The 22,663-nt window shown below is 41.9% G+C and overlaps 3 protein-coding genes across 6 annotated transcripts in view; 2 read left to right on the forward strand and 1 right to left on the reverse strand.

Moving 5' to 3' along the window:
- Window positions 1-384: 384 nt before the first annotated feature.
- On the forward strand, window positions 385-4,219 carry LOC111959699 (lupus La protein homolog B). The gene is made up of 12 exons (XM_023981467.2): window positions 385-872; window positions 1,397-1,460; window positions 1,565-1,668; window positions 1,778-1,952; window positions 2,045-2,152; window positions 2,276-2,379; window positions 2,478-2,549; window positions 2,641-2,683; window positions 2,917-3,054; window positions 3,141-3,330; window positions 3,408-3,524; window positions 3,650-4,219. The coding sequence occupies exons 2-12, from the start codon at window positions 1,404-1,406 to the stop codon at window positions 3,742-3,744; spliced, it is 1,203 nt and encodes a 400-aa protein (XP_023837235.1). The 5' UTR covers window positions 385-872; window positions 1,397-1,403; the 3' UTR covers window positions 3,745-4,219.
- mettl5 (methyltransferase 5, N6-adenosine) lies at window positions 3,760-6,622 on the reverse strand. The gene is made up of 7 exons (XM_023981468.2): window positions 6,253-6,622; window positions 5,904-6,018; window positions 5,642-5,826; window positions 5,484-5,566; window positions 5,343-5,394; window positions 4,289-4,338; window positions 3,760-3,869 (listed from the first exon to the last, which is right to left on the reverse strand). Exons 1-7 carry the CDS (start codon window positions 6,350-6,352, stop codon window positions 3,828-3,830), a joined length of 627 nt encoding a protein of 208 aa, XP_023837236.1. The 5' UTR covers window positions 6,353-6,622; the 3' UTR covers window positions 3,760-3,827.
- Window positions 6,623-6,652: 30 nt separating this feature from the next.
- The window catches only part of LOC111959698 (ubiquitin protein ligase E3 component n-recognin 3), a 43,065-nt gene continuing 27,054 nt past the window's right edge, over window positions 6,653-22,663 (forward strand). For 2 of the 4 annotated variants that reach the window (XM_023981463.2, XM_023981464.2), the window contains exons 1-24: window positions 6,653-7,529; window positions 9,416-9,555; window positions 9,751-9,903; window positions 10,096-10,245; window positions 10,415-10,452; window positions 10,546-10,612; window positions 10,700-10,830; window positions 10,968-11,196; window positions 11,315-11,494; window positions 12,721-12,854; window positions 13,060-13,146; window positions 13,235-13,300; window positions 13,387-13,476; window positions 15,030-15,158; window positions 15,247-15,299; window positions 15,460-15,593; window positions 15,765-15,850; window positions 16,258-16,399; window positions 17,612-17,708; window positions 19,429-19,573; window positions 19,737-19,841; window positions 19,932-20,108; window positions 20,357-20,389; window positions 21,155-21,606. In XM_023981463.2, the coding sequence (XP_023837231.1) occupies window positions 7,096-7,529; window positions 9,416-9,555; window positions 9,751-9,903; window positions 10,096-10,245; window positions 10,415-10,452; window positions 10,546-10,612; window positions 10,700-10,830; window positions 10,968-11,196; window positions 11,315-11,494; window positions 12,721-12,854; window positions 13,060-13,146; window positions 13,235-13,300; window positions 13,387-13,476; window positions 15,030-15,158; window positions 15,247-15,299; window positions 15,460-15,593; window positions 15,765-15,850; window positions 16,258-16,399; window positions 17,612-17,708; window positions 19,429-19,573; window positions 19,737-19,841; window positions 19,932-20,108; window positions 20,357-20,389; window positions 21,155-21,606 (3,452 nt within the window). In that variant the 5' untranslated portion in view covers window positions 6,653-7,095. The remainder of the gene's footprint in view (window positions 7,530-9,415; window positions 9,556-9,750; window positions 9,904-10,095; window positions 10,246-10,414; window positions 10,453-10,545; window positions 10,613-10,699; window positions 10,831-10,967; window positions 11,197-11,314; window positions 11,495-12,720; window positions 12,855-13,059; window positions 13,147-13,234; window positions 13,301-13,386; window positions 13,477-15,029; window positions 15,159-15,246; window positions 15,300-15,459; window positions 15,594-15,764; window positions 15,851-16,257; window positions 16,400-17,611; window positions 17,709-19,428; window positions 19,574-19,736; window positions 19,842-19,931; window positions 20,109-20,356; window positions 20,390-21,154; window positions 21,607-22,663) is intronic. The other 2 variants (XM_023981465.2, XM_023981466.2) reach the window with 2 other exon arrangements.

Raw genomic sequence — 22,663 nt, forward strand, 5'->3', positions numbered from 1 at the left:
AATATATTTAAATAGGGGAGTATGGTATTTTTATTTATAAAATAAAAAAAGTGAGTTTAGCGTTAGATGGTAGGGTATTTGTTGTATTTATGCATTTTAGTATAATTGAGTTATACTCCAGTCTAATAGGTGGCGGTAATGCAACATTTATTGGATGCCAACCACCGTTAAACCTCATCGAATGAGAATTTAGACGGCGCTGTACAGTAGTCTAGGCTGCAGTGCAGAACGTAAAACCACAGTACAATGAGACAGATATTTCACTGGATGTATAAATGTGAAGCATCCGCTTTGGCATTTCCACTCACTGCCAAATATGGTAGTGAGAGGAAGCCCACTGGCGGGCACTGAGAGAAGATGGAACTAGATGGMTTTTGGCCAACATTCTGCACATTTTCTCATCGATGAAACAGTTGCTCTCAATACAGATTTCTGTTCCAAAAACGAAAATCTACTATGAACAGAGTGGACTAAGCTAAGTAGACTTTACAATACGCATAAGTTTTTAAAAATCGCGCTGTGTAGAAGGAGTGCAAAGGCGAATTGAGTTGTTGAACACAAGCGCTTCACAGAGTAGGCGTTCCCTAACTGACATATGCAGAATTATTCTAGAACGCGCCAATAAGATCTCGCTGGCGTGTGCTTGGCTCTGCCCACTGTGACTAATTTGTTCCATTGGAAATGACAGGCAGTGGTCTTACTTGGTTTAGTTATACATCTTTGGTAAAACAGCACACCAAGGCAGTTTTGGCCCTCAACGATCTCCGTAGCACGCAGGACAACCCACTTGCTTGCCAACGTGATTTAGCGTGTGTGGAAGAAAGCCTTCTGATCAACCTGAATTTCTGYAGGTAGCAAGTCAATATATCACAGTAAGTAAATATATTACAATTAACCAGCKTTTAATCTTCCTATGCAAGTCATCTTATTTGGTATAGAATTGTCCTATCTTGTATTTTAGAGGCCCGTGGAGAAAGAAACAGTTGCACGCTAGCTAACTAGCAAGCTAACGTAAAGAGTTAGCAGACAGAGCGAGGCATTTCATGTACGTGCTGGACACGCTGTAAACTGCCCGTTAGGCCATGTCTTCGTTTGAATTTAGAGGCTGTGTTACTGTAACCACTAGTGAAAGCAATTAATTCACATGAGCTTTCTATAGTACTAGGTAGCTTACTAGGCTGGGTAACATGACTGTCTTCAGTCAGTAGTGAAAACGTGGGTAAGCAAATGCTTTTCCACACGCAAACTTCATGCGCTTGTCCGTTGTGTAATTAGCTGGCACGGCTAGTGCATGTCGCTAAAGCATTTTCCATTTGGTATGTGTTGCTTATAAATCAATAATATTGATTTGTCACATTTTGATCWAATAAATACTCCATTGACTTATTCTTTTCAGACTCATCATGGCAGAAATTCAAGAAATGTCTGAACTTGAGAAGAAGGTGTCTCAACAGCTTGAGGTATTATACTGTAACTGTATATTCAAATATGGTGGTATATACTGTCAACTAACCTGGATAATGCTGATTTTCCCTGATTGACACGTTTTTATTCATCTTCAAAGTACTACTTCGGTGATCACAACCTTCCAAGAGACAAGTTCCTCAAAGAACAGTTGCAGCTCGATGATGGCTGGGTGACTCTGGAAACCATGCTCAAGTTTAACAGGTTTGTGCAATTTAATTTTATTAGTTGAAGCTTTTGACTTGGTAAGGCCTACATACATGTTTATTGTTCGCTCTAACATAATTCCTAACTTTCCCCTCATTATTTTCAGGCTGAAATGCTTGACAACCGATCACAGTGTAATTGTTGAGTCTCTGAAGAAATCCCAGACTGGCCTTTTGGAATTGAGTGAGGATRAGACAAARATCAGGAGAATTTCAAGCAAGCCCTTACCAGAACTGAACGACAAGTACAAAGATACCCTCAAACACAAATCTGTGTACATTGTACGTTGAATTTTCCAAGATTCGAGATGCACCTAATTACAGCTGTTTGGAGCCCTGTGTTTGTATGTTAAACATTTTCTATGATCTTCCAGAAAGGTTTCCCATTGGAGACAACCCTTGATGAAATCGAGGGGTGGCTGAAAGGGAAAGGCGTCATAGAAAACATTCAGATGAGACGCAATATCCAAAAGAATTTCAAGGTGATTCAGATTAACTTTATTATCCCACCAGKGGGAAATWTATTTGGTCATGTGCTTAAAAGACRGTACATGAAAACACAATGTGTGTAATACAAAACACTCAGCATCTCCATCCATTTTCAGGGCTCAGTATTCCTGGTTTTTGACACTGAAGAAGCATCAAAGCAGTTCCTAGCACGCACAGACACCAAATCATTCAAAGAAAATGAAATGATTGTACTTTCAAGGTTTGTGGAGGCTAAGTTACCGCTACCAAGTCTAATATGACCTATTGATACTGGTGAAAAGGCTATGAATAGAATTAACTCTGCTCTTCTGTTTTCAGAGAGGACTACCATGCAAAGAAAACAGAGGATAGAAAACTGTTAAAAGCAGAGTCAAAGGCTAAGGCTAAACAGTGAGCACATTACTGACCTTTTAATCATGTTTTTTTTCTTCCTGGAGGGTATTTTTATGGTAAAGTAAATTGTTCCAAATKTGTTTTACAGTGACAAGGACGAAAAACAAAAACAAGCAGAGGAAGAGGAAATGGTAAGATCTCTGGAAGTGCTATCACACATCCTTAAATGAGATTGTTTTGAAAGGGTTGTTTACATTTTGAAAGTAGCATCTGTTATTGGACAAGTTTGTGTAGCACCACCACCAATTTAAGCCATGTTTCTCCTGTTTGCTTCTATTGAACAGGACCCTATTTGTATATTTCTTTCCAAAACAGGGAGGTTTAAAGTTGTTCTAATGGTCCGCTGCTTTATTTKACACTGTAGAAATCTCTGGACGAGCAGACCGGATGCCTGTTGAAGTTCTCAGGCAATCTTGACAGTGTTTCAAGAGAGGATTTTCACGAGGTGTTCTCAGGTCATGGTCAAATCAAATGGATTGATTTCACCAGGGGTGCCAAAGAGGTAGTAATTGCAGTGTAATAAACATTTTKAACCACCCCTCAATTACAAATGAATGTCATAGAAAATAATTATTTCCTATCTTAAAGGGTACCATCCTCTTCAGAGTGAGTGCCAAGGAAGCTCTTGATAAGGCCAAGGAAGCAAGTGRAGGAAACTTGAAAATTAAAGGCGAAGACGTTACGTGGGAGGTGATGGAGGGAGATGCTGAGAGGGAAGCTCTGAAAAAGATAATTGAAGACCAACAGGAATCTCTCAACAGACGTCGAGGTGGTAGAGGTAACTGATTTCAAGGCGTTTATTTTTCTCTTCATAATGTCATTTCTGATCTGATGGTGCATTTCCTCTCTTTACAGGTGGCCGAAAATCAGGTGGTAGAGGGGGGAGAGGAGGACGAAGGGACAGGGGTGGACGTGATGGCAAATCACACTACCAAGGCAGAAAGACCAAATTTGATGATAGTGATAATGATGGTAAGAGTAGTTATGTTAATCACGCAATATAATAATAGGATTCTGCTGAGACATGTCTGTCAATTATAAACTTTGGAACAATTGAGTATCTAATCTTTTCCTTCTAACTCCCATTTCTCCAATAGCACCTCCTAGCCCRAAGAAGCGAGCCCTGGAAGGAGTGTGCAAAGATGCTGATGCTCCAGCTGCAAAAGTTGTCAAAACTGAAAATGGGTCTTAGAAATGTACTAGCACCTCTCGTTGAAGCATTTTATTTGAAAAGAAACCCATTGAAAACAACTTTATTCCATTCCAGTGGAGGCTTCATGTTGTGGAAAACCGTAKAAAGTCCACCTTGATGTCAACCTAGAAAACAATTTAGAATGGAAAGTGTTCAGCCTTATCAGTAATGTGGTGTGCATCTTACATTGTCAATACCTATCAATTTCTACCCTGAACATTATGGGACTTCTTATTTAATATGGATTTCATTAGTTGTGTTGACTGCATCTAAACAAATAATTTAATTTCAGCAGGAGCATATTACGCCTGTTTTAGTCACCTCCATACAAGATGTGCATGTTACAAGAAACTTGTTAATCAGTGCCATTCTTTTTTTTTCTCAATTGTTTTAATCAAGTGTATACGGTTGAGTCCTAAATCATAGATCTTGTTCCTTTTACTTGTGAATAGCCATTAAAGTTTTTTGATTTTAAGTCAGATTCTCAGAAGCATATGTTCAAAGCACTTGGCGAAACAATTTACAGACTTAACATTTTTCTTACCGATTTCTTCTTGTGGAACTTGTAGGACGCTGGCAAGTCATATCTTAGCTCTGTCAAGGAGAGAAACACACGGTCAGGTTTGATTTAGGTGTACTTGTTCATCACCTCCACTGCAGTGTTGTAGTTGAGTCCCTCTGGCTAAGTCAGTCACCGGTGGTAGAGTTCCTATGGCTGACTATCGAGTCCAAGTGCTCAAGTCTGAGTCACTGGGTCGGAGTTAAACAAAAACAAAAAATACATGAACATTGGTTTGTGCACAAAGTGAAAGCAAAATGAATGATTTGGGGTTCTTTAGACATTTTGGTTAGTGCTGGTTGTTTGCCTCTTTATATGGTAGATATCTGCCCAGCAGAAATGTGGTGGGCTGATGGGAAGATTTGTGAGCATTGAAGTAACGCAAAGATTTTTCTCCTGTTACCCAATGGTGATAATTGCCTGCAATAGCCTATGAAACATGTCCTTCATACGCAGGCTCTCACAATTTAATGTTCAACATTTGTCAAATCAATGTTTTGAAGGGATAAATTCTCTAGACAGTATTGGCTATTGCTCCTGTCAGATTGATAAGATTATTGTCAATAATAAACATGCTCTCAGCTCAAATGTTTGGTATTCACCCACTGATATGTAATGTGACAAATGTTTTTTTGCAGAGTGAAAAGTAAAAGGAGACTTGTCAGAACCTGGCTATGGGATGCTGTGGGGAAAGAAAGTGAGCGAGATGACAAATTCAAACAGCCAACCTTTCTATACTCAAGGGGAAAGAACGAAATTGCTAGACTGTTTTAAACTTAATATCAATTTTGTAAACCGGTTTGTTAACCAGGCAAAGCTAAATAGTAGACTGGTGTTTACGAGGAAGCAAGAGTTGCTTGAGCGGTGTGTAGCCTATGATTGGAGGCGGAGCCTTCCCACTGCTAGAGAACAACCCTCGTTGCTCTGCTCACCCAGTGCTGCTAATAGCTTGTCTATCAAGTACAAGTCACGGTAAGGTGAGTCAGAAGTAATAAATCGAGACTCGAGTACTACAACTCCATTGTGACATTTCTGTTACCTGCTATTACTTCCATTTTTACTCCCCAGTCACTTGCTTTCTTCTGTATGTGCTGCAATTAGGCAAAAAGAGGAATTAGACAACACTTAAGWCAGAAGTTGATGAAAGAGTAGTACACCATGGAGTGTTCTGACAACTTACGCCTCGTGTTGATGTTTTGTGAAGGGAATATACTGCTGTTGTTGCCATAGTTAAAGCGGTCCTCAGAAACTGCATGTCCATACCTTTATTTTTGAGAAAGCAATCAAGGTTTATAACACATCAATTGGTTGTTTTATTACCTTAAAATGTGATCTCACCTTGGTTGTGTTTGGTACCAAATGGAGGATTCATTATCACAGTGTCAAATTTCTTGGCATATGCATGGGATCTCAGGGAGCACATGTCACACYGGATCAGGTCTACGTTGGTCAGCTCAAATTCCTCAGAGTTCCTTTTGAATATCTCCAGTGCGTCGTCATCAATGTCAAACCCAACACACAAACTGTAAGAGAAGAAGGTGAGTGGTTAAATACTCCAGTACAATAACTTTTATTCAGACAGTTGGTGTTATTTTCTTACCCTGCATCAAGCATTGCTGCTCCAATGCTAAGAACGCCACATCCGCATCCCAAATCTGCAACCAATTTGCCCTCGATGTCATCAAATGTGTTGTGGATTGTATAAAGCATACATGCTGAAAAGACACATGTTTAAATTACTAAAATTAGACTCAGCAATTTCAATTACAACAAAATTCAAATTGGCATGCAAACAAATCGTGAAGAGCCAGTAGGAGGTTTTGGCAGATTGTTGTAGTTGACRTCTACGTGATGTCATATGGATGAGTCTACCGTTAACAACAAACACACGTTTGTAATGTTATAGCTTTAGTGGGCCACCTATATTGATTATTGTGGAGTAGTCTTACCTGCAATGTGAGGGCTGGTTGGATATTGTTCAAGAAGAATCTTGGGTTCTTCAAAGGCGTCCACTTGTTGAAGACAACTTTCCAACTCTTTCAGCTTCATATTGGCTGTATAGCAAACCTTGACCTGCTACAGCTAACGGTACATACACTCAACGCCGAGAGCCCTATCGGGAAGACCACGGATATCAAGGAAGCTAGATTGTACTCGATAGCTGCTTTCCGTAAATGCAATCAAAGACTTGGTTTTATTGTTTACCTTCTGCTGGCCACATTTGAGCTAGAATATGGCATAGAAAGCTAAATTTCGCAGCACACACCTCTTCAGAGCCCCGGGGAGGGTGTACAGAGTGACACTTCCGCATTAGTGGGGTCTCAATGAAAACAATCCGAAGTGGAACAGACGCTAAGAAAAGTAGTACAGCTCTATGATCATGGTGTTTTTGCAATACAAAACATGCATAACATTTTCTGATTCCGCTAGTTACTGTCACCACTGGCATTGTCATTTCATAGTTAGGGATTAGCTAGGTTACTGTAATCGTGGGTTGTGATGGTTTGTCTATATAACTTTTGGTGTACAAAATTGCATGGTCACGGTTGATCAGCTGCCTACTGGACAGCAGTAGCCGAAACTACTACACAGCTTGATCACCTGCCAAACTGGATGTGGATTTGCAATGAAGCCAGGTCAGTGTGTTTGAACCAATGATTTATATACGTCATTGGTTTAACACAATAGACGCGGAACACAAACAGTGAACACAATAACCGGATGTATCGCGAGAAATCACGAGAACATAGCAACAGGACAACAAAAATACATTTGTGTACAAGCCAGAGTTTATGATGGCGGCGTTGCTGCTACGCCGGGACAAGAAATCTACTGCTGCTCATTTAAAGTCAGACCTTAATCGGACTGACAACAGCTCTGGTGTCCGACAACTTCAAGAGCTGCTTGATTCTGTTCTTAATCCAGAAAAGCCAGCGGCAGACACCGAGGCTCTTGACTGGTGTAAATGTCTAATAGCAGGAGGAGAAGGTTTCGAGGAATTCTGCAAAACGGTCCGGTCCTATGACAATGCTACTCTATGCGGCTTGGTTTGGACAGCCAATTTTGTGGCATACCGCTGTCGGACTTGTGGCATTTCTCCTTGCATGTCACTCTGCGCAGAGTGTTTTAACAACGGCGATCACACAGGCCATGATTTCAATATGTTCAGGAGCCAGGCTGGTGGGGCCTGTGACTGTGGAGATAGTAATGTCATGCGAGAAACTGGGTAAGTCCTTAGCATAAGAGCGCTAGCTAGCTAACGCCAACTGGCTAGCTAGATTGTAGTGCCATTTTCTAATGAATAGATAATACTTAATACTTGACATTTTTTGACAGCAACTGACATAATCAAACAATAAAAAAAATGTATGGGGCCTAGTATGGGTCATAATGCCTAGTTTGCTGGCAAACAGCTAGTTCGTCATGAKAATGCCTAGTTTGCTGGCTAACAGCTAGTTCGCAAAGTTCTACCTAGTTGGGAGTATGCTGCCTTACTGAGTCTAGTTTATATAGCAACTGTGCCGTTTTGACAGGTCCTCTTAATTTTACTCACATCTGTTGTCACTGAACATGCTATTGATTGAAAAAACATGAATCTTTTGATTTAGCTATACAAAACCCAAACATTTTATTTTTATGGGGGCACTAGTTAGCCTGCGTTTAGACAGACATCCCAATTCGGATTTTTTTTCACGAATTGGAGCTCTGAAAAAGCTCTTATTGAAAATACAAATTATTTGGAAAAAATWAATGAATTGGGCGTTAGCTAGCTAACAAAACACCAGAGGCTAGTTMACGTCCCTGTCATAGGACCCAACCCCAGCAATCTAGTCAAGTACACACAGCTTTGAACAATGGCTATAAACACAGCAGAGGTGTATTTATTACGTCTCGCAACAGAAACAGTTTACCTTTTTAAGAATCAAATTGAACAACTTAATACTTGCATTTTATATGTTTGCATTTTATATTCTTAATGCAAATACTGTGCTATTGAAATGAACTAATCCTACAAGGTTTCTAGGATAATACAACAACAAAAAAATCCCTGCAGAATAACTCGATCACTTCTTGTAACATATCAGCTCATGTTTAGATTTAAAGGGCGACTGCACTTCCTGATTTGGCCTCTTTTTAACAAATATTTGGTTAATTAAGAAATGTTAGAGGCCATGGTTCAATTAAAACGTGAGTTGGTTTTGGGGTGTGGTTTGATGTGGGTGTGTGTTTGCAGGTGGGAAGTTAACCAAATTATTCTGCCAATTAGCTTCAGTCTGGTGTGCGCCCTTTGCAAAGTTGGTTTGACTTTGGATAGCCTATCCCTGGGGCTAGTTAGGGACCACCAATAAACAAGACAATATTTTCATTTTGYGCACCTTTTAGTTTTCTTATTAAATATTTCAATATTTGTATATGAAATACTTTAACTCAAACCAACTATACATTAAGTCATTGAAATTTGGATTATTGGAATTTTATAATTGTCCTATGTACATGGTGTAATTTAGATGGTCTGTAACTAGCCCCATAGGGATTACCAAAGTCAACCCACATTTACCACGGGCATTACAATTGGGTCTTGCAGCTGCACTCCAAATTGATGATTACTTGTGGGCAGAATTGAAACGAACCAAACCTTCAATTGTGTTCTGACGCAAGTCACGACCACAAGTCCCACACAACTCAGTTTTGGATGACAATGACTTTATGACACTATTTACACTTTAGTAAATTTTGACAGAATAAATGCTTCTGACTCGTATCGATGCCACATAGGTTMTTTTCTAAATGAGAATTCGTTTTTTAGGGGCAGTTGCTCTTTAACATATCTTCTTTGCAGCTTACTCCCCACCATTCCTTTAAGTTATTAGTTTACTCTTCTGCAGTTATTCTTTTCTGATGGATGACATTGCATGACATTTTATTAAAGGCAGTCAGATATACTACTAGCCTAACTTAAAATGCACAWCTTGCACTATCAAAGGAAGAGAAAAGACACTGCTTGTGTCCATTAGATAGGTTGTCCTGTAATTGTTCCCAAATACTTCCACAATTTATTTTAGGTACTTCTCTTGGTTATGAAATAAACTTATATGGATGTTGTTCTGTCAGGTTTTGCAGACGGCATCGGTTAAGAACCGGGGAGAATGTTCCTTCAGTGCCCCGAGACTTACTACTGATGTCAGAGATGGTCCTCTCTCGCTTCATCATCTGTATCATACAGTACCTAAGGGATGGATACACTGAACCAGGTGGGAGAAMCAGCATCGCACTATGTCTACAGAATACCCTAAAAGCACCTGATTGCAATTAAACAGCCCTCTGAGAACAAAACATTGTGGAGAAAGTTATTTTACAACTATCTTATGTAGGTCATTCTGCTTGTTTTCATGAGCCCTTCTGACACATTTTAATTTCACAACTTTTATCATACCTTGCTCTCACAGACACATCAACTGAGAGGGACCTACAGAAGGTCTTACAGCAGCTGGAGCCCCAGATATCCTTCCTAGAAGAACTGACGAAGATGGGCGGAGCAATGAGAACTGTGCTGACAAAGATCCTAACGAATCAGCAAACATTCAAGGACCTGAGYATGGGTAAATATGTCTRTTTCCACTTACTCATAGTGCCATTGAGTGATTTGTTATTCTGACCGGGGGGGAGAGAAACTATCAAAAGGTGACATGATACGAATCAATATTGCCAAACTATAATAATTCAATGCTCCACACAGGCTAATGAATGTCTGATAGTTTAATACATATCTCATATGTAAATATGCCCTATAGGTCAAGAAGAGAATGTATTTGCAAAAAAGAACTACGAGAACTACCTGTCAGCACTGAAGAACTCAGGCCTGGTGTCTGTGGAGGAGAAGGCCCAGACTGGGGCTGCAGAGCCCACACGAGGATCTGAGACAGGGGCTCTGGGCTTACTGGGTAAGACCTCATCTACTCTTTAGGAGTTGGAACTCAAAATAAGAGTCCCTGATAGCATGCCATTTGTTGTAGTATGGAAACATAATGGAAGTAGTGTTTCTCAATGACTCATTAATCAAGGAAAAAATGAAGTAATGGCTGCCGTCTGTCTCTGCTCTGGTTTCTTTAGGAGCCGCAGCACCATCCAGCTCTGGGTCCAATAAAGAGGTATGTGAATACTGTATCAGAATAGTTAGTCTTTCTTCTCAGTATTGAAATATAGATACAGTAGTTATAATACTTCCCATGTTTTTCTTAAAGGAGGATCAAGATGGRGGGCAATCTATTGGACAGAGAAAGAGGGTGAAACTTAGTAGCACAACCAAAGGTAATTTACATAACATGCATTACATTCTATGTAATGATGAATGATACACTGATTTAAAAAAAAAAAAAATGTATATTCTGTCCTTAGATCCATCCATTATGGACTCCCTGAAACACAAATGTTTTCTGGAGGAGTTGCTGTTTTGGACAATAAAGTACGAGTTTCCTCAGAAGATGGTTACTTTTCTACTGAACATGCTGCCAGATCAAGACTACAAGGTATGTATTTCATGTTGTAGCTAAGTGTAGTGGCTCTGCTGCATTTCTTTTTAATTTTTAGAGAAGCTGTTATGACTGCAGAGTGTAGTCAATTATTACCTGTTTGATTGTTKTGCTTTTTTGTTGTTGTTTTGTAGATCACCTTCACGAAAACATTTGTTCAACATTATGCATTCATCATGAAAACTCTGATGAAAAGCCAGGAGTCGGATACCATGTCCAACCGCATCGTACATATCAGTGTACAGCTGTTCAGCAATGAGGACTTAGCACGCCACGTGACAGAGGAGTGTCAACTACTAGACATCATGGTCACTGTCCTCCTCTACATGATGGAGAGTTGCCTTATCAAAAGTGAACTTCAAGGTGAGCTGTGTTTGAATGACCATACTGATGATTGTTTGACTGACTGTGTGAATCTAAACTGCTTCCCACACTACCAACCCTCATTGTGTTCGGTCACTCTTTTTTTCGTTATTTTCAGATGAAGAGAACAGCCGCCACGTTGTGGTCAACTGCAGCGAGGCTCTGCTGAAGAACAACACTTACTGGCCTTTAGTTAGCGACTTTATTAATATTCTCTCACACCAAAGTGTAGCTAAGAAATTCCTGGAGGACCACTCACTGCTCATGCTGTGGATGAGCTTTGTGTCCTTCTTTCAAGGTAATTGCCTGTGGATTTAAGAATCTGAATAGTAGTGGTAGCTGGGACTGTGATATGTGTCAGTATTTGCCTCAAGGATGACTAATCGTTATTCCCTGGTAGCGTAGCTGGTGTGATTTTAGTCTGATCTTTATCTATTGGAGTCATGTCCTATCATCTGTCTCTGTTAAAGGCCCAGTGCAGTCAAAAATGTGATTTTTCTGTGTTTTTATATATTTATTCACTGAGGTTGGAATAATACCATGACATTATGAAAACGATAATGCCCTTTTAGTGTAAGAGCTGTTTGAAAAGACCACCAGAAATGTCAGCCTGTTTTGGTGGGATGGAGTTTTGGCCTGCCTAGTTACATCACCAGGYGGTAAATTGGTTAATAGACCAATAAGAGTTACAAACCTCTGCCCATAATGGCTAGTTTTCCATTTTTCCCCTCCCCACTCAGACCACTCCTAGGAAAATGCTTGCTTGGGGAAATTGCTCTTTGCTAAGATGCTCTTTTTTTGTAAGGTAACCAGACATTCTTTTGATATTGAGAGAAAAACGTCTGCATTTGCCCGTTAGTATCTGCTTAATCATATGACGCAATATTAGTCCTCTGTAATTCCCTTCCATTGGTGGTAGTCACTGCTTATTTAGCTGGTCACTATTTTCTGTAGCTGAGCAAKATGTCCAGCAAAACAGATGTTATGGTACATTGAAGGCAACTTTTATTTTACTCTAATAGGAATTTAACCTGACAAAGACAATTACGGCGCATGTTATTCCTTGTGCTCGTTCAACATTGTAGCAGGCGGTGCAGGCAACTGCCGACTGACTGCGTCATAAATAACTACTCATTATTATTTGTAGATCAGTCAGTCACCATTTACCCACAATACCTCATGGATTTGATGCTATCAAACACGGMCCTTGTCTCTATTAGAATTGTCTGTGCAGCACTCCTGCTATGTGGCCACCATAACCCTAAAAATAACCCCTAGCCGCAGATACTGTTGGCTGAAGTATCCACTTACTTAGGCAAGATGCAGAGAGCATAGTGCCACTATGTTATGGTATGAGTGTAGGCTGCCCTTACATACATGGAATTCCCCCCAGTCTTAGACTTATCTAGATGTCAACAAATATGTTTTCCCGGGTTAACACTGTGTTGTCTTTGTGAATGAGACCACTGTAATGCTATCTGTTACGTGATGACTCACCCTGAAAGCTCTTGCCTGGTCCTGTAGGTATGAACTTGAATAAGCGGGAGTTGAGTGAGCACGTGGAGTTCGAGTCCCAGACGTACTATGCAGCATTTGCGGCCGAGTTGGAGGCCTGCGCACAACCAATGTGGGGTCTCCTCACACACTGCAAAGTCAAAGTGAGTCCAATATCCCTCTTAAATGTAATGCAGATCACGTTACGGCTATTTGACATTCAGGTGTTAAGCACAGAAACCTTACTTACTTACTTACTTACTTACTTTATTGTCCCCATGGGGAAATTTTGTTGCAGTGTCATGTACACATTTAAAGTGGCGTTAAAAACCGAAAATGATTATACCACAAATAATTGTTTATTCGCAGGAGACACAGGAATACACCAAGACGGTGGTGCGCTACTGCTTGGAGACTCTTCAGATCTGGTTTGATGCCATTGGCTTTGTGGACGAGGTAACTCTGCAAATATGCACAACAGTCAGGAAGCATTTTGTAGACCGACGTTTCCTTTAGTGTTTATCTGGTCTCTGTTTCTCTGTAGCTTGCTCCAAATCARGTGACGTTTCACCTGCCACTGCACCGTTACTACGCCATGTTCCTAAGCAAGGTRTGGCAGATCTACAACACTTTAAGTTCTGTTCCTGGCGCTTAAGCCCTCTTTGTAGTGAGTTGACTGTGTCTATTGTCTCACAGGCAGTGAAGTGCCAGGGGCTTGACCTGGAGAGTCTCCTCCCAGACCAAGAGATGCTCATGAGGATCATGGTCCATCCACTCCAGATTCAGGTATTGYACCAATAAAGGACCATTACACATGCCATTTCAATGCCTTGATAATGCCTCACATATAAGAAGAAGTTGTGGGTGAATAAGGTCCTGCAATGTCTAAAAAGGAAAGGCTGACTTCCCCCGTATACCCAAACAGTTGTTAGTCTCTTACACACATAGAGTGCATTCGGAAAGTATTCAGACCTGAGAACAGGTTTTTAGAATTATTTTTTTTAGCAAATGTGTAAAAAATGAACATACCTTATTTGCATAAGTATTCAGACCCTTTGCTATGCCGCTTGAAATTAAGCTCAGGTGAATCCTGTTTCCATTGATCACCCTTGATGTTGCTACTACTTGATTGGAGTCCACCTATGGTAAATTCAATTGATTGGACATGATTTAGAAAGGCACACACCTGTCTATACAAGGTCCCACAGTTGACAGTGCATGTCAGAGCAAAAACCAAGCCTTGAGATCGAAGGAATTGTCAGTCGAGTTCTGAGACAAGATTGTGTCGAGGCACAGATCTTGGGAAGGGTACCAAAAAATGTCTGCAGCATTGAAGGTCCCCAAGAACACAGTGGCCTCCATCATTCTTAAATGGAAAACGTTTGAAACCACCAAGACTCTTCCTAGAGCTGGCCTCACAGCCAAACTGAGCAATTGTTGGAGAAAGGCCTTGGTCAGGGAAGTGACCAAGAACCCGATGGTCATTCTGACAGWGGTCCAGGGTTCCTTTGTGGAGATGGGAGACACTTCCAGAGGGATAACAATCTCTGTAGCACTCCACCAATCAGGCCTTTATGGTAGTGTCCAGACGGAAGCCACTCCTCAGGGACTGGGAGACTAGTCAAGATCGAGGCATAGATGAAGGGAGCAAAGCACAGAGAGATCCTTGATGAAAACCTGCTCCAGAGCACTCAGGTCCTCAGACTGGGGCGAAGGTTCACCTTCCAACAGGACAATGACYCTAAGCACACAGCCAAGACAATGCAGAAGTGGCTGCGGGACAAGTCTCTGAATGTCCTTGAGTGGCCCAGCCAGAGCCCGGATTTGAACCTGATCAAACATATCTGGRGAGACCTGAAAATRCTGTGCAGCGACGCTCCGCATCCAACCTGACAGATYTCTGCAGATCCTCTCAAGAAGAATGGGAGATACTCCTCAAATACAGGTGTGCCAAGCTTTTAGCGTCATACCCAAGACTCGAGGCTGTAATCGCTGCCGAAGGTGCTTCAACGAAGAGTAACGGGTCTGAATACTTAAGGAAATTTTATTTTTATTTTTAATTCTTTACATGTTTTTACTGTCATTATGGGGTATTGTGTGTAGATGAGGACAAACTATTTAATCAATTTTAGAATAAGGCTGTAACGTAACAATGTGGAAAAAGTCTAGGGGTCTGAATACTTTCCGAATGCGCTGTACATAAGTAGGAGTCGTCGACTGACTGTTWAAGGGGTTCCTGTGTGACTGTGTACTCTGGAGGTTCCTTAATATTTGTTCAGTGGAATGTATACAGTAGGTGCAAAGCAGTTTTTGTTAATGTCCCTTGTGTTTTCTTGTAGGCAAGCCTGTCGGAGATCCACAGTAACATGTGGGTCAGAAATGGTCTGCAGATCAAAGGACAGGCTATGACCTACGTGCAGTCTCACTTCTGCAACTCTATGATCGATCCAGACATCTTTCTGCTCCAGGTATATACTACTTCAAGGTGATTACAACATTTAGGATTGTTAGGTCCTAAACAACATTCAATAATTGTTCTTCCCAATCTTTCGACAGGTGTGTGCCTCAAGGCTAGATCCAGACTACTTCATCTCTTCAGTGTTCGAGAGGTACGGTCGACCCTTTTGGGAAAAGTCCTTTCGACTTGTCATTTTTCGCCGAACTTCATTGACCTTGTTTATCATCACCTGTTGAATAATCCCATTTTGAGTAACTAGATGACGAGTAGCCTGGAGGTTTTACTGGCAGTAACATGTATTTCATATCCAGATTCAAAGTGGTGGACCTGTTGACCATGGCCTCTGTACACCAGAATACTGTACTTGACGGTGAGCAGGAGAGGCCAATGCTGGAGGGAGCCTTGACGTTTCTCGTCATCTTGTCCAGTCTTCGCATCCACTTGGGTAAGTGCAGATGCAACAAGGGAGAAGGAAATTCTACCTGAACAACAATTGGAATGTTTGCATATCATCTTGACTATATTAGCGTTATCCATCGCTTTTTTTAAATTTATTTATTTTTATTTTTTTATTTTTTATACATTTGTACTGAATATTTCTCCCTTTCATTGATAGGCATGGCAGATGATGAGATTCTCAGAGCCGAGATGGTCTCCCAACTGTGCATGAATGACCGTACCCACAGTTCACTGTTGGACCTCGTATCCTCACTGTTTTATCAGCCTCACAATTCACAGTATAATTAATTGAACGTCCTTACCCGTGGTCAGTATGTTCTCACTTTGATTCTCATAATGAGTTGTTGGTAGCTGGATATTTGGTCTCCAGATTTTCTGTTGTCTAACTTTTTCTGAAGAGCTAATTTTTTATTTTCTTGTTAACATGTGTAATTGAGTTGTCCCTGTTCTACAAAATGGAAAACCCACCAAAACACGTTGTTTTCATCAGACCTCCCCCTGTTGGTACATATGACTTTGATTGTGACTAGTTTAATCAATGTARAATTGCATCATGTAACACGCATCAGTCTTGCCATTTTCACTTGGGATTATCTTTTATTATGCTGCACATTTGCCCGGGTACATACTTTCCTGAAGTGAATATTCAGATTCCTGAGAATCCCAACCCCAAGAGTGGGATTGTGCCGGGAAGTTGCAGCTTTGAGGAGATGCTGTCTGCCGTGGCTGACTTCAAAGCCCCCGTGTTTGAACTAGGGGGTTCCATGCAGCAGGGCATGTACACTCCTAAAGGTAAGTTGTCTATTGTAGTTCCTGGCTTGGGATGTGTTCACTAGGTAAAGAACTAAACTGGGAGGGACCTGGATTTGTGCAATAGAAACTAGTTTTCACTTCAAAACATTTTACAACGGTGCAAAAGTTTTTGCTACGGTGTGTGACTAATGAATAGATGCTGTCCGAAAGCTTTGTTGGATCAACACCAAGCATATTGTTTTCATTCAACATAATCACTGGTGCTTTTTCACCAGTCGACCTTGAGAGGGCACTCATGCACCACAATTGACTCTAGTTCTACCCATGCAGAAGCCTAGGAACTTGCACAATTCACAAGTCTCAATCAAGACGAGGTCCCTCTTGAAGACTTAGTTATTGTCCTGTATACGTTTGAAATTGTAATGCCCTTCAGGCAGTTATATCACTACCTGTTTGTCTCCCCTATTACCTAATATAGGGCAATGCCTCAGCTGCTGAGAAGTGCATTTTTAAGTCCATGGCTGTTATAAAGTATTGTGCCTTTTTTTTAATATCAGATCAGGATTTGGCTCATTAGGTGWCCTATCCTAATGTCAGCTTTGTGATTTTGTTTTAACTTGAAATTGGCCCAATTTCCAGTCTAAATGTTTTTTTGTGATGGAGACCTGATATAGTCTGTATAATGTYTTGAGACCATTCTGTGCTGATATGATTGTTCTGTTGGTGGTTTTATTAACCCTTATTTTACCAGGTGTGTTCTCAGTCAACTTATTCTCATTTACAGCAACGACCTGGGGAATAGTTACAGGGGGATGAATGAGCCAATTGGAGCTGGCGATGATTAGGTGGACATGATGTTATGAGGGCCAGATTGGGAATTTAGCCAGGACACCGGGGTTAACACCCCTACTATTACGATAAGTGCCATGGGATCTTTAGTGACCACCGTGTCRGGACACTCGTGTCAGGACACTCGTCCCATACAAAAGAGTGATGTTGTGTGGGACGGGGGGTGCATAGAGACATTGGAAAGGTTTATGGGTAGATGGTAACAGCCAGAACCGCATTAGGTTTGTGTCATTGGAGGTGTCAGATTGTCATTGCAATTCCACATTCCCTGTCGTTGCACATTCCACTTGGGGGCAGGCTAACTCCACTTTCTGAGGCCCCATGAGAAGAGAAAAAAAAAATTGTATGGCAACGTGACTCTTTAGCAGCCGTTCCTCAAGGATTGATCTTTCTGTTTTCCAGCGGAGGTGTGGGAGAAGGAGTTTGACCCCATCATGGTTATTCTCAGAACAGTCTATCGTCGTGATGTCCAGTCAGCAATGGACCGATACTCAGCATTGTAAGTTAAGTCACTAAGCTCATCTTCTCCAGCAAGAAATTAATGGTTTATTTTACAAAAAAATGTGTGAAATAATTTTCAGGTTTTGAATGACTATGTATGAGTACATAGTTATTTTAACAGTACATTCAGTATGTCTTGTTATGTAGTTCTGGTTCGTTCAGTTCTACAGTTGGGATGGTCATGTTTGAAACCGAGAGGGTGGGTGCCATGCCCTGCATAATAATAATAATTTAATTTGTAAAGTGCTTTTCTCAGACCCAAGATGCAATATTAAAATAAATTTAAAAAATACTAATAACAATCAAAGCTGTCATCAGGTCCGGAGGACATGAGAACAGAATTAGCAGGGGTTCTTGAAAGCTTTTCTGAACAGCACGGTCTTGAGCTGTGCCTTTAAAAAAAAAAAAGAAAAAAAAGGACTGACACTGCAGCCCTAATAGTGTCTGGAAGAATGTTCCAGAGCCGCGGAGTTGCACAACTGAAAGCCCTGTCACCCATAGTTTTTAGTCTGTTAGAGGCTGAAGGGAGACGGACCAGGAGGAGTGAAGGGTGTGTGTAGGGCAGGAGAGTAGATTGAGGTCGGACAGGTACTTGGGTCCAGAGTTGTAGATAGCTTGGTAGATGTGAACCAGGATTTTGTAGTCGACGCGTGAGCATGTGGGGAGCTAGTGGAGGTTGAACAGCACTGGAGTAATGTGGTTGAGGACATGTGCAGCACATTTCTGGACATTGTAGCCTGTTTAGGCACTTGACGGATGCGCCAACAAAAAGGGTGTTACAGTAGTCCAGACGGGTTGAAATAAAGTCACGGATGAGTCGCTCAGCTGCAGGATGTGATGGCGTAGGTCRAAATCTGGCAATATTCTGTAGATGGAAAAATTTGACTTACTGGCTCACTGTTCCCACCTGTCCTTGAAGAGGGGTTAGGCCAAAGTGGTGAAGAGGGCGGGGTTGGTTCCAATATTTTAACTGCGAACTGTAATAGTCTTGAGAATCCTTCCTTGTGAGATTTTAGGTTGGACGTCTCTGAAGACAAATGAGATGGTGTTAGGTTCATTTCCTGAAGATCTCTTTAAGATGTGAAGTGACTAAATATACTGAAGTGTCCTCTCCTGGCAGCCCTTCTTAATTTGAATTAGCAGTTTAAGGGCAAGGAAAGATTACATGGGTAATGGATAAAATGTTTTTCTTGCTCTATGATTTCTTCAATACCAAATGTAGGCTATATTGAACAAAGGCAATTTTAGAAATCCAAGCTATTCAATCCATGTTGAACAAGAAATAAGAATGATTTCCATTTATTTTTGCTATTTTTAGATCATCACGTCATCACATGTTGAAAAAGACGTTCTAGTACGGCCCGTAGTAACCCTGTCATGACACCAGATGATCATATTTCCCCCTTGAAGCATGTTGAAGCTGCTATTTCCCCACCTCAAGTCTGTGACAGAAGGCTTATGTTACTCGTTCACATTGTTGGAATATGATGGATTGCCTGTCAACCAGGCCACGTTGTTATATAACCACGATCCTGTCATCGCTTATAGCTTGAGTCATTTCAGCCGATCGGCTGTTCTTTTGCGTAGACTGGAAGTTTCCGTGTGGTAAATTCCTCAGGAGATTATTTAATGTTACATTATTACCTATGCGTTTGTGATGTTGGATTGAGCTCTATTGATTATTGCTTGGAATTGACCTGATTTGTGTTTGTACCCAGCTTGAAACAGTCCGGGATGCACACGACAGGGAATCCATGGCCACCGTACAAAGAGCGGACTCCTCTGCACCCRTGTTACAAAGGCCTGGACAGGCTGTTACACTGCAAGACACTGCACATTGTCATCTTCACACTGCTTTACAAGGTGACCCTTCCAAACCCGTCTTCACTCATATTATTCATCGCTTCATTTGTCCCTGAAAGAAACACCTGTGCAATAGGAATTTCATTGTCTTTGATAAAAGCTGATGGTGAGATTTGCCCTATGGTTGAATTTGGCAGAACTATAATGAAATGTTTTGTTTTAGATCTGGCTGGATCACTCCAACATGTCTGAGCACGTTCTGTGCATGGTGCTCTACCTGATTGAGCTGGGCTTGGACAACCAGGTTGAAGAGGACAAGGAGGATGAGGTTAGACCTTCAGCCACTCAAAGACAACGTTCGTTAGTTTCTTCCTATGTGCTCTTCACATTAACCCCCTTTCTCATGTTCTGTGACTAGGAGCCTTGCATTGAGGAGCACTGCCATGACAGCTGGTTCCCAGGCACCAACCTCTTGTCCAACCTGCACCATGTCATCAACTACGTGAGGGTGAGGGTGCCTGAGACTGCCCCCGAGGTGAAGAGGGAGAGGGAGCCCCCTGCCAGCACCAGCGSAGAGGCATCCAACTTCGGCCAGGTCAGTTAACACCCTGCCTGCACACTGGGTGGTACTGCCTCGACTCATGTATTCATGCTACTGTGCTCAGAATTGTTTACCTCTGGGCAGATGAGGTATAATGTTCCTTCAGTATGCTCGGTATACTGGGTATTTTTGTATTATGTTGCCTGTTATATCTTTTGATGTGGAGAGGTTGCACTTTGCCAGGGTCATATGTGTTAAAAGCACTTACGTAATGTTGTTTTTGCCGTACTTCTGCTCCACAGAATTCCAGGCGTCTGACAGGGAATTGGAGAGAGGTAGCTGTTTGCGTTTTGAGTGTTTGTTTGGTCTTACTAGGAAGACCTGGATGATGTCCTCAGGGCCTTGCAGTGTGTTCTCTTCTGACTGTTGTGTAAAACCTCCATGACAACGTTATTCTCTTGTTCATGTCTTACGATTTGTAGCCATATTTAGGTCGTTTTGAGTGTGTGGTGTTGTGCTCTGATGGGGTTGAAACTAAGTGTATAATGTGAGTCTGGGTAAACGCTTTTTAACTGCATGTCACCTTGATTGATGGCGCTCCGACAGGGCTGTGTGATGTATGTATATTTAACAGTGCTCCCATCCATTATCAGGGCAAGTCATTGCAATTGTTCCAATGTTTTTCACGTTCAAGGGGGGGGGGTTGAATTTCTCTCATATGAACTAGAACTCTGAGGTTTCTCTTAAAGTCAACAGAATTAGGGGTATTTAATGTGACTTCGATATGTGTGCTGTGCCCATCTGCTGATTGCAAGGTGGCCTCCTTCTAATGTAGGGATGCGGGATCCATCATGCCAAAATGGATTTCTGTGACGTTGTAATTTGAGCAGGCATTTGTGTCGTGCACATAAACACTCCATTGAAAGACAGCGTTTCGACAAGGACCGGCTGAATTGGAAGGAAAGGTGGTCACATGGGTGTCTCTCTTGCTCTCCCTCATCTGCATGTGTTTATTGAGAGGGCCATGGTTTGTGCTGCATGTTTGGAAAGCAGATGTATGTGTGTAGGAGAGATCTGACATGTGCCTCTGCTATTGGTAGAATGTGCGGGAGGCGCAGGTGTTCAGCTTGGTGGCGGAGCGCCGGAGGAAGTTCCAGGAGATCATCAACCGCAGCAGCACAGAGGCTAGCCAGGCGGTGCGGCCCAAGAGCAGCTCCACTCGCTGGGTCCCGCCCGGCACGCCTCCCCAGCTGGTCACCGAGATCCTGGAGATCCACGAGAGCATGCTCTCCCTGCTCATCAAGCTGCACCAGAAGCTGTCGGCCAAGCAGAACTCTCTGTCGGCCACCTGGCTGGAGGACATGGACGCCAACCCAAACCGCCACATCCACGGGGACGGCATCACCGCCATCGAGCGCATCCTCACCAAGGCGGCCACGCGTAGCCACCAGAGCAAGCGCAGCATCCAGGAGATCTGTGGGAAGGTCTTTCCTCCTGTCGCTCCCAAGAAGAACAGCCCCGCTGCCAAGAAGACCATGGATAAGGAGGAGAGGTTTGTTACAGGCTCCCACTCCGTTTGCAAAACCATCATCAACTTATGTGGTGTCACTTTTATTTTACGTCTCTTAAAATGAATACAATAATCAACGTTAAACTGTTTCAATGTGAGGACTTTATTAGCTTTTGAAATGAGAAACTTTTTTTGAAGTTGGTCAAAGGGCATCTGCAGAGTATGAATTTGTAAAAAAAAAAAAAAATTCAATCAGCGTAGAGCCTTGTTCTCGGGCTGTTGCCAGGGCGACTGTGGGCCAGCCAATGGCAGAGGAAGCTGAATGGGGGTGCTTCACATTTCTCAGACGGGCTGTCTGTGCCCCTGAAGCTGTCAGTGGGAATTACTGAGCTGTGACGCTCCTGTCACCATTTGTTTATGTCCTCTTATTAGGGGTCTCTATTTACAGTCAACCCTGTTCCCTGGAAGTCTGCACAGGATCTACAGCCAGCCACATTAGGGAAATAATCACCTTCACAGCCCAGCACCCAGTCACATACTGTAGCCTTGCTCAAAATAGGCTCTTACATTCTAGTTTGTATGTATCAGTGTCCAATGCTACAAAGCCAATCTCACATGATCTAGTATGCCTTTGTGACGGCGTCTGAGGAAAAACAAGCATTTGTGTAACGGGCAGACCAGTCACTGTCTGGAAATGGTAATGCACTGGTTGGTGAGTGGTGGTGATTTTAATGGCTAGCCATTGAAAGAAGGGCTTTCAGTGCATTATTAAAACTAAGCATTTCCACTTACACATGGAAGCTGTTGCTATGGCGATGGGTTAACCCAATCAGTGAAGAGAATGGGCATTACTCCTGCATCAAAATAATGGATGCCTGGGCCACATGCCTCAGCACTCTATTTTAAGTATACATTTTGATTAGAATAACTCTGTAGCATTTTTGGTGTGTTTTATGTGTGGTGGTGTCACCACAAGTCTCCGACTATTTCCAAGCTATGCAACACTTTGACACTTATGTAAAATGGTATGACTGTGACTTTTTGCATTGATGGCAGTTTTTATATGGAAGTAGTCTTCTGTGATTTTTGAAGCTTTGTT

Source organism: Salvelinus sp. IW2-2015, linkage group LG36 (genome assembly GCF_002910315.2).
Source record: "Salvelinus sp. IW2-2015 linkage group LG36, ASM291031v2, whole genome shotgun sequence".
Taxonomy (NCBI): domain Eukaryota; kingdom Metazoa; phylum Chordata; class Actinopteri; order Salmoniformes; family Salmonidae; genus Salvelinus; species Salvelinus sp. IW2-2015.